The sequence below is a fragment of the Sebastes umbrosus genome, chromosome 3 (genome assembly GCF_015220745.1).
Source record: "Sebastes umbrosus isolate fSebUmb1 chromosome 3, fSebUmb1.pri, whole genome shotgun sequence".
In the NCBI taxonomy this organism is placed as follows: domain Eukaryota; kingdom Metazoa; phylum Chordata; class Actinopteri; order Perciformes; family Sebastidae; genus Sebastes; species Sebastes umbrosus.
Genome location: NC_051271.1, coordinates 18,449,909 through 18,459,890, shown reverse-complemented (window position 1 = coordinate 18,459,890; position 9,982 = coordinate 18,449,909). Strand labels below are relative to the sequence as shown.

Sequence of the window (9,982 nt, the reverse complement as noted above, 5' to 3'; positions counted from 1 at the left end):
TGGAGAAGGCACCCTTCAAACCTGAGACAGCTGGAGCAGTTTGCTCACGAGGAGTGGGCCAACATACCTGTGGACAGGTGCAGAAGTCTCATTGAGAGTTACAGAAATCACTCGATTGCAGTGATTGCCTCAAAAGGTTGTGCAACAAAATATTAAGTTAAGGGTACCATCATTTTTGTCCTGGCCAGTTTCATTAGTTTGTTTTTTAAAATGATTCTGTTGAACCATAATTCAAAAACAATATCTGATTTTCATTAGTTAATTTTCAGTAAATTTTTATTTATTATTACTTTTTTCAGTTTCAAGTTATTTCAGTGACCATTGAGGGTTTTTCTTTCTTTAACGGAAGAATACCAACAATTTTGTCCACATCTGTATCAGGTTGTCTGTGTGAGGAAGTAACACTGATCATGATCTAAGTTGAATTTCCTTTTTTCACATCCTAACTGATATCATATTTTTTTGGTTGGCTATAGCTAAATGTTTCCTCGCCTTTTTCTAACTGACTTGAGTAAAAGATATAAAGTTATATCTAGTAAAGCCCGTCTTGCAAAACAGTGTTGGCCATGGTTGGAGGACGCGGGGGAGACCGTAGCTTTGGTCTCAAGGACCGGAGTCTCTGCTGTACTCTGCTCCTCTGCCTGCCTGCTTGCCTTCACTCACACACCGCGCTCGTTCTCACTCGCTCTTTTGCTCCACCTCACGTGCATGCGCACACACTACACACTGCAGAAGAGTTAATTTAGCTCTGGGAATATCTAGTAAATAAATAAATGCTGCAGCTCCTCCAGACCAACGGAGGTTTCCCGTGTCGTTTCCTGCTGCTGAGTGGATAGACTGTGCTCCGGAGCGAGTAATGTTATCGTCTCCGACCAAAACTCCGGTGATTCCCCTGTTCCCTCCGGCCGCAGTCGGGAGGCTGAGGCAGGAAAAGCCAACACTAGGATCAGCACTGATTCATGGAGAGTCCTTTGTCTGGTCAGCTAACATTACTGCCAAGCAGGTGAAATATAGAGTGATATTGTGGTTTTAGCTGACGTGTGTCGCCTCACTGTTTTGACTGATGCTCGTTCATGTCTATGTAGAGCAAGTGTTACCCAAATCCTTTGTTCAGCTCAAAATGCTTTTGACTAAATGTTACAGATTGTAAATCTCTCCATCCTCACCCTGTTTTCTCTCCAGGTGGGTCTCCTCCTCAATGGCTTCGTCATGAAGTTTTACTTCTGCCGAGCTCAGCAGAAGGCGTCCAGCAGCATTATGATCTACCTGAAGAACTTGGCGGCCGCCGACTTCCTGCTCTGTCTCTCTCTCCCCATCCGCATCGCTCACTACGCCAGCAGCTCCATCACCATCCGCTCGCTCAACTGCAACTTTGGCGCTGTCGTCCTCCTCCTCAACATGTACTCCAGCATCATGTTCATGGGCTACATCGCTGCTAACAGGTAGGGCAGACCAGTTTGAATCCAATGTTGCACAAAACAGACCTGACTTGTTTATCAGTACAAACAAAACAACATACAACAGTTCCTATGATATCTTATGAAAAGTTAGTCCTCGTTTTTCGTGCGTTTTCCTACAAATGTCCAGCAACATGTGACGCTTGTATCAATTTCTGCTCCAGTCTTTTCAAAATAAACTTTCATCTTCACAGGAAACAACTTTGTTAGGTACAGGTCACAAACCTACACTGCTCAAAAAAATTAAGGGAACACTTAATCATCACAGTATAACACCAAGTCAGTTAAACTTCAGGGATATCAATCTGTCCATTTAGGAAGCACAAGTGATTGTGAATCACTTTCACCTGCTTTGGTGCAAATGAAAGTGACAACAGGTGCAATGGAGAGGCAACAGCAAGGCACCCCCCAAAAAGGGAATGGTTTTGCATGTGCTGGCCACAGACAATTGCTCTCTCCTCATCTTTCAGAAGACTGATTCTTCTCTAGTTTTAGTGTTCTGCTAGTGTCCTTGTCACTACTTGTAGCATGAGGCGGTACCTGCAGACCAATCAGGTTGCACAGGTAGTCCAGCTCCTCCAGGATGGCACATCCATACGTGCTGTGTCTCCAAGCACAGTCTCAAGAGTGTGGAGGAGATACCAGGAGACCGGCCGTTACACGAGGAGGGCTGGACAGGGACATAGAAGGGCATCAACCCAGCAGCAGGGCCGCTATCTGCTCCTTTTAGGAAAAGATTGTGGTTTAGGGTTACGGTTAGAGTTAAGTGGCATAACTTAAGTGCATAGGTTTTTGTGACAAAAACTAGGTTAAGGAAAAGATGGTGGTTTGGCTTAAAATAACAGTGGAAGTGGCGTAACTTAAGTTTGGAAGTTATGTGACAAATAAATCAACGTTGACTTCTGGCACGGGGTACAACAAAACATCAGTTACCTTGGCGAAAGATCTGTGTGTTTTTGCTCTTTACTTTCTGGTTCACAATTTGGATTACATACAAATTGATTTTGTGAGATATGTGCGAATTACAGTGCATTACCTTTCTTAGGTCTCGCTACGAACGGTGTAGCTATAGGGAATTGGAATGGCGGAGCATTCTGGGGATTGCCACCATTTTTGGAGGATAGCATACGGAGCTTTTCCCGATTTCCATTTGAGGGCAGCAGTAGGTGAATGCTGAACTTCACACTGCTACTGTTATTTATTGAAGTTATCTACTGATGCCTCCTCTCCAGGTATCTGAAGATCGTCCAACCTTCAGGAACTCACATCCTGCAGAGGGTGCGTGCAGCTCACATCATCTCCACGGTAACCTGGGTTTTACTCCTGTCTGTGACGAGCGCCTTCGTCATTATGTTGTTCCACACCCAGGAACCTTCCACCTCTGTCCCAGTGAGCTGTGAAAGCTTGCAGAGTGGCCAGGTCACCTTGTTCTACAAGATCATAAACACCTGCTCCACAGCCATATTCCTGTTTTTCCTCGTCTTCCTGGTCTTCTTCTACTACAGCACCTCCCGCCGGGTGTCGTTGGCGCAGCAGAGGCAGCCGGCGTCCTCCAGCTCCACAAAGCTTGCAAAGTCCCGCAGAAACATGCTAGTGCTGGTCAGTGTCTTCTGCTTTTGCTTCGTCCCCTACCACCTGGTTCGCCTCCCCAGAGCTTTCCTGTCCAGTTATTGTTCATGGAGCAACTTTCTCTACTACGTGAAGGAGGTCACCGTCCTAATGTCAGTCCTCAACGTCTGCCTGGACCCGCTCATCTACTTCATCCTCAGCAAGAGCTTCAGGACCCAGTTTAGGCTGGGAGTGATGTCCGGAAACTGATAATTACTGTCCATTACATTTTAACTGCCAATAATGTAATAAACAAAATGTAATTTTAACAGATCACTTGACAATTGCAAATGATATAATAGGAAATTAAAACAGAATGATAATGTAAACACCACAAAGGCCATGTCAAGATGGTAACTCTCGATTTGTGAAACTCTGGCGAAATGGTTAAGGTCAGGCTTTGACCTTGAATGGTTAAAGGGATAGTTCGGGTGTTTTGAATTGGGGTTGTATGAGGTACTTATCCATAATCAGTGTATTACCTACTGTAGAGGACGGTCGTGCTGGCTTGTGTGTGCTGGCTTTTCAAACGTCCATTTATGTCCATCGCTCACTTTATGCTCCTCTAGGAAGCAGCCGGGCAAAAAAGTCTGATAAATACATAAATAAGAATAGAGAATAGAGACTTTATTGTCATTGTCATTCAAAACAACGAAAAACTGTTTAGCAGCTCTTTGCAGTAAAAACAAACATTAAAAGCAACCATAAAAACATTCAAATCACAAAGTACACAAATAAATAAATGGATCATCATTAAGTGCAGGTGGTTCAGCAGCTAGTGTCCTAAGCCTTTGGGGGGGGGGGATCTACACACTTGACAGCCTGTGGGTAAAAGCTGTTTCGTAGTCTGTTTGTGTGTGTTTTAATTGTCCTGTATCTCCTTCCGGAGGGAAGGGGAGTAAACAGTACATGTCCAGGATGGGTGGGGTCTTTGGAAATACAGCTGGCTTTCTTACGGAGCCGGCCAGCGTATAGGTCACTGAGGGGGGGTAATGTGGTCCTAATCACTTTTTCTGCCATCCTCACCACTCACTGCAGGTCCCTCCTGTCCTCCGCTGTGCAGCTAGCAAACCACACAGTGCAGCAGTAGGTCAGGAGGCTCTCAATGGTTGCCCGATAGAAATTGATCAGCAGGTGTTGAGGAAAGTGAGCCTGCTTCAGCTTCCTGAGGAAGTAGAGTCTCTGCTGGGCCTTCCCCACCTGATGAGAGATGTTTTTGGACCAGGTGAGGTCAGCTGAAATGTAGACTCCGAGGTACGTGAAGCAGTCCCCCCCTTTCTACCTCCTCTCCACGTACGCAGAGGGCAGAGTGCTCCACCCACCTTGCTCTCCTGAGCAAGGCTGTCTCGTTGTTGTTTGTTATCAGTCCACAGGTAAGTAAATAGTTATAATAGTATGCATATTTGTTATATATATTTTTTGTTCAACACAGGCCATTTCAGTAGAGACATTAAAATTGTGACAATAGAACAGTTTTACTTTTGTACGGCTCTTTGTAGGCGGATGTTTAACTGCCGTCATCATGGTAGTCGACTCGATTACAGTCCAAAATGGTGGAGGCGTAGGTCTGCTGCTGGACGCTGGCGTTGCAATGGAACGAATAATTGACTTTCACTTCTTATCAATATACGTTCTTTACACAGAGGGAGAGCGACTTCATTCTCTGCTCAGGTAGCAATTACTCCTCTATATCCTACATAGACAATAGTTGTTTGCTGCTATATTAATGCTCTGAATATCAAAGAGAGAACCTTTAACCCACTTGCTAGCATACAGTGAATCAACCAGTATATGTGGGGATATGATGTTAATAACAGTTTATGAGCAATCAATGTGTTTGCATCGGGGTGTTGAGAGTTAAATGTCACAGTGATAAAATTACATTTCAACAGCTGTGTGGGAGACTTTTTATGATTTTTCTTCCTTCTATGGAAAGTGATGCTGTTTTACTGTGAAGTCATCATAACCACATTCTGTAGCTCTCCTTCCTCTGTGAAAGCGGTGGCAACGGAATCAGCAAAGTGAAAAGCATTTCTATTAGACATCCGCACTGACAAGCACAGACAGGTAAGTGCTGCAGGTAGCCTATTTCATCCTCTCTTATTTGCACTTACACTGTTTTGATGCTGGAATTTGAATCTTGGGCTTTTTTACATCTATGGACTGAAATTATGACCAACTGATGCTGATAAACTACATGTATTTATATTTGTATTCATACACTCAGCTAACCATTAAAAGGATATATGATACAGAATTGATGGTACAATCAAAGACACAATTTTTGACCAATCATTTCCTACTTTGATTTAAATATATTAGGATATTTCAATTGAAACAATCCATTGGTTCCTTTATGTGGTATATCTTGATCTAGTGGTCACAGTCTTGTCTTCTCGGGCTGACTCTGACTTGGGTGTGTTTTTGTGTATATGCTGATCTGTAATTTTGGCCCACCTCTGTTAGATCAACCAGAAAAAATGAGTGATCAATCAGGAGAAGTGACCACATCCCTCAACCAGTCATCAGTTACAAACCAGACCGAACTCGACGGTTCGTCTAACTGTGATCAGCCCGACAGCTTAGCCCACCCCTACTTGATGGTGGCCTACGGCCTTGTGTTTCTGGTGAGTTTCAACAATTCAGATCACTTTCCTTCTTCAACACAGTCCGTTCAGATGTATCTTGTTGTCTGCGTGAGGAAGTAACACTGATCATGATCTAAGTTGAATTTTTTTTTCACATCCTAACTGATATCATATTTTTTTGGTCGGCTATAGCTAAATGTTTCCTCGCCTTTTTCTAACTGACTTGAGTAAAAGATCTATGCTATTGGATAATAATTACTTTTTGGAATTTGATTCCCTCTTTGGGTAGAAAATTATTATCTTCTGCTCATCAGGTCAAATCCTGGTAACACTTTTGAATAACCATAATTTAGAAATGGTAAATTGATAGCGAATTAAACTTTAATAACTAAAAGTTCATAGCTATTTTACTGTTAATAAACAATTAAATGATCATTAATGTTTACTAATTATTAGTAATGCTATAATTTCTGTTATTTTATCATTAGTTTGTGTAATATTAAATAATTAGTTTATAAATTGTATCAAAGCTGATAGGAGACTAAAACAATGACATTCTGATTATATTAGTAAAGTATTCATTATCAGTTTATTGTTGCACACATTATACCATTTTATATACTATATTAAGTATTTGTTAATTATTATGAAATGATTTGTAAACCTTTAAGAAATCGTTTCTAAAACATCTATAAACATTACAGATAGATGGACCAGAAACCAATTATTAACCATTGACAAACTATTAACTATCTAAATAATGTTTATAGATGATTATAGAAGTATTTATTAACCATTTAACAAGGTATTATAAGTTGCAACTTTATAATAGCCATCCAAATAATGTTTAACTTTAACCATTAACAAAGTGTTACAAATATCTATGTAATGTTTATAGATGTTTTACAAACAATTTCTTAAAGGGACTGTTTGTAACTTCTTACCCGTATAAATCAATCCGGGTCGTTGTCCCATGTGCGCTCGCGTGTGGCTACGCTGTTCAGACTCAGACTCCAACACAGACTACACGGAAGCACCAAAACCGCAAAGTTATATCTAGTAAAGCCCGTCTTGCAAAACAGTGTTGGCCACGGTCGGAGGACGCGGGGGAGACCGAAGCTTTGGTCTCCAGGACCGGAGTCTCTGCTGTACTCTGCTCCTCTGCCTGCCTGCTTGCCTTCACTCACACACCGCACTCGTTCTCACTCGCTCTTTTGCTCCACCTCACGTGCATGCGCACACACTACACACTGCAGAAGAGTTAGTTTAGCTCTGGGAATATCTAGTGAATGTACAGTGGACGTTTATGCAGAAATAAATGCTGCAGCTCCTCCAGACCAACGGAGGTTTCCCGTGTCGTGTCCTGCTGCTGAGTGGATAGACTGTGCTCCGGAGCGAGTAACGTTATCGTCTCCGACCAAAACTCCGGTGATTCCCCTGTTCCCTCCGGCCGCAGTCCGGAGGCTGAAGCAGGAAAGGCCAACACTAGGATCAGCACTGATTCATGGAGAGACCTTTGTCTGGTCAGCTAACATTACTGCCAAGCAGCTGAAATATAGAGTGATATTGTGGTTTTAGCTGACGTGTGTCGCCTCACTGTTTTGACCGATGCTCGTTCATGTCTATGTAGAGCAAGTGTTACCCAAATCCTCTGTTCAGCTCAAAATGCTTTTGACTAAATGTTACAGATTGTAAATCTCTCCATCCTCACCCTGTTTTCTCTCCAGGTGGGTCTCCTCCTCAACGGCTTCGTCATGAAGTTTTACTTCTGCCGAGCTCAGCAGAAGGCGTCCAGCAGCATTATGATCTACCTGAAGAACTTGGCGGCTGCCGACTTCCTGCTCTGTCTCTCTCTCCCCATCCGCATCGCTCACTACTCCAGCAGCTCCATCACCATCCGCATACTCAACTGCAACTTTGGCGCTGTCGTCCTCTACCTCAACATGTACTCCAGCATCATGTTCATGGGCTACATCGCTGCTAACAGGTAGGGCAGACCAGTTTGAATCCAATGTTGCACAAAACAGACTTGACTTGTTTATCAATACAAACAAAACAACATACAACAGTTCCTATGATATCTTATGAAAAGTTAGTCCTCGTTTTTCGTGCGTTTTCCTACAAATGTCAAGCAACATGTGACGCTTGTGTCAATTTCTGCTCAAGTCTTTTCAAAATAAACTTTCATCTTCACAGGAAACAACTTTGTTAGGTACAGGTCACAAAACTACACTGCTCCAAAAAATTAAGGGAACACTTAATCATCACAGTATAACACCAAGTCAGCTAACAGCAAGGCACCCCCCAAAAAGGGAATGGTTTTGCATGTGGTGGCCACAGACAATTGCTCTCTCCTCATCTTTCCTGACTGATTCTTCTCTAGTTTTTGTGTTCTGCTAGTGTCCTTGTCACTACTTGTAGCATGAGGCGGTACCTGCAGACCAATCAGGTTGCACAGGTAGTCCAGCTCCTCCAGGATGGCACATCCATACGTGCTGTGTCTCCAAGCACAGTCTCAAGAGCGTGGAGGAGATACCAGGAGACCGGCTGTTACACGAGGAGGGCTGGACAGGGACATAGAAGGGCATCAACCCAGCAGCAGGGCCGCTATCTGCTCCTTTTAGGAAAAGATTGTGGTGTAGGGTTACGGTTAGAGTTAAGTGGCATAACTTAAGTGCATAGGTTTTTGTGACAAAAACTAGGTTTACGAAAAGATCGTGGTTTGGCATAAAATAACAGTGGAAGTGGCGTAACTTAAGTTTGGAAGTTATGTGACAAATAAATCAACGTTGACTTCTGGCACGGGGTACAACAAACATCAGTTACCTTGGCGAAAGTTCTGTGTGTTTTTGCTCTTTACTTCCTGGTTCACAATTTGGATTACATACAAATTGATTTTGTGAGATATGTGCAAATTACAGTGCATTACCTTTCTTAGGTCTCGCTACGAACGGTGTAGCTATAGGGAATTGGAATGGCGGAGCATTCTGGGGATTGCCACCATTTTTGGAGGGTATAAGGAGCTTTTCCCGATTTCCATTTGAGGGCAGCAGTAGGTGAATGCTGAACTTCACACTGCTACTGTTATTTATTGAAGTTATCTACTGATGCCTCCTCTCCAGGTATCTGATGATCGTCCAACCTTCAGGAACTCACATCCTGCAGACGGTGCGAGCCGCTCACATCATCTCCACGGTAACCTGGGTTTTACTCCTGTCTGTGACGAGCGTCTTCGTCATTATGTCCTTCCACAAACAGGAACCTTCCACCTCTGTCCCAGTGAGCTGTGAAAGCTTGCAGAGTGGCCAGGTCACCTTGCTCCAGAAGATCATAAACACCTGCTCCACCGCCACATTCCTGTTTTTCCTCGTCTTCCTGGTCTTCTTCTACTACAGCACCTCCCGCCGGGTGTCGTTGGCGCAGCAGAGGCAGCCGGCGTCCTCCAGCTCCACGAAGCTTGCAAAGTCCCGCAGAAACATGCTAGTGCTGGTCAGTGTCTTCTGCTTTTGCTTCGTCCCCTACCACCTGATTCGCCTCCCCAGAGCTTTCCTGTCCAGTTATTGTTCATGGAGCAACTTTCTCTACTACGTGAAGGAGGTCTCCATCCTAATGTCAGTCCTCAACGTCTGCCTGGACCCGCTCATCTACTTCATCCTCAGCAAGAGCTTCAGGACCCAGTTTAGGCTGGGAGTGATGTCCGGAAACTGATAATTACTGTTCATAACATTTTAACTGCCAATAATGTAGTAAACAAAATGTAATTATAACAGATTACTTGATAATTGCAAATGATATAATAGGAAATTAAAACAGAATATTATGTAAACACCACAAAGGCCATGTCAAGATGGTAACTCTCGATTTGTGAAACTCTGGCGAGATGGTTAAGGTCAGGCTTTGACCTTGAATGGTTAAAGGGATAGTTCGGGTGTTTTGAATTGGGGTTGTATGAGGTACTTATCCGTAGTCAGTGTATTACCTACTTTAGATGACGGTCGTGCTGGCTTTTCAAACTTCCATTTATGTCCATCGCTCACTTTATGCTCCTCTGGGAAGCAGCCGGGCAAAAAAGTCTGATAAATACAAAAGTAAGTAAATAGTTATAATAGTTTGCATATTTGTTATATATTTTTTTTGTTCAACACAGGCCATTTCTGTAGAGACATTTAAATTGTGATAATAGAATAGTTTTACTTTTGTACGGCATAGGCGGACGTTTAACTGCCGTCATCATGGTAGTCGACTCGATTACAGTCCAAAATGTCGGAGGCGTAGGTCTGCTGCTGGGCGCTGGCATTGCAATGGAACGCATAATTGACTTTCACTTCT

The 9,982-nt window shown here is 43.2% G+C and overlaps 2 protein-coding genes across 2 annotated transcripts; both read left to right on the top strand.

Annotated features, from left to right (window-relative positions):
- The first annotated feature begins 1,173 nt into the window (after positions 1–1,173).
- LOC119485439 (P2Y purinoceptor 14-like) lies at positions 1,174–3,690 on the top strand. The gene is made up of 2 exons (XM_037765061.1): positions 1,174–1,442; positions 2,690–3,690. The coding sequence occupies exons 1-2, from the start codon at positions 1,210–1,212 to the stop codon at positions 3,273–3,275; spliced, it is 819 nt and encodes a 272-aa protein (XP_037620989.1). The 5' UTR covers positions 1,174–1,209; the 3' UTR covers positions 3,276–3,690.
- A 1,589-nt stretch (positions 3,691–5,279) lies between these two features.
- Positions 5,280–9,527, top strand: LOC119484408 (P2Y purinoceptor 14-like). Its single transcript, XM_037763211.1, has 3 exons — positions 5,280–5,692; positions 7,381–7,640; positions 8,776–9,527. The coding sequence occupies exons 1-3, from the start codon at positions 5,498–5,500 to the stop codon at positions 9,359–9,361; spliced, it is 1,041 nt and encodes a 346-aa protein (XP_037619139.1). The 5' UTR covers positions 5,280–5,497; the 3' UTR covers positions 9,362–9,527.
- Positions 9,528–9,982: the final 455 nt, after the last annotated feature.

Bases quoted from the DNA above. Each gene is read 5' to 3' on its own strand.
- LOC119485439 (XM_037765061.1), top strand. From the start codon at position 1,210: ATGAAGTTTTACTTCTGCCGAGCTCAGCAGAAGGCGTCCAGCAGCATT. The intron at 1,443-2,689 runs GTAGGGCAGACC...CCTCCTCTCCAG, and splicing joins GGCTACATCGCTGCTAACAG to GTATCTGAAGATCGTCCAAC.
- LOC119484408 (XM_037763211.1), top strand. From the start codon at position 5,498: ATGCTGATCTGTAATTTTGGCCCACCTCTGTTAGATCAACCAGAAAAA. The intron at 5,693-7,380 runs GTGAGTTTCAAC...TTTTCTCTCCAG, and splicing joins CCTACGGCCTTGTGTTTCTG to GTGGGTCTCCTCCTCAACGG. The intron at 7,641-8,775 runs GTAGGGCAGACC...CCTCCTCTCCAG, and splicing joins GGCTACATCGCTGCTAACAG to GTATCTGATGATCGTCCAAC.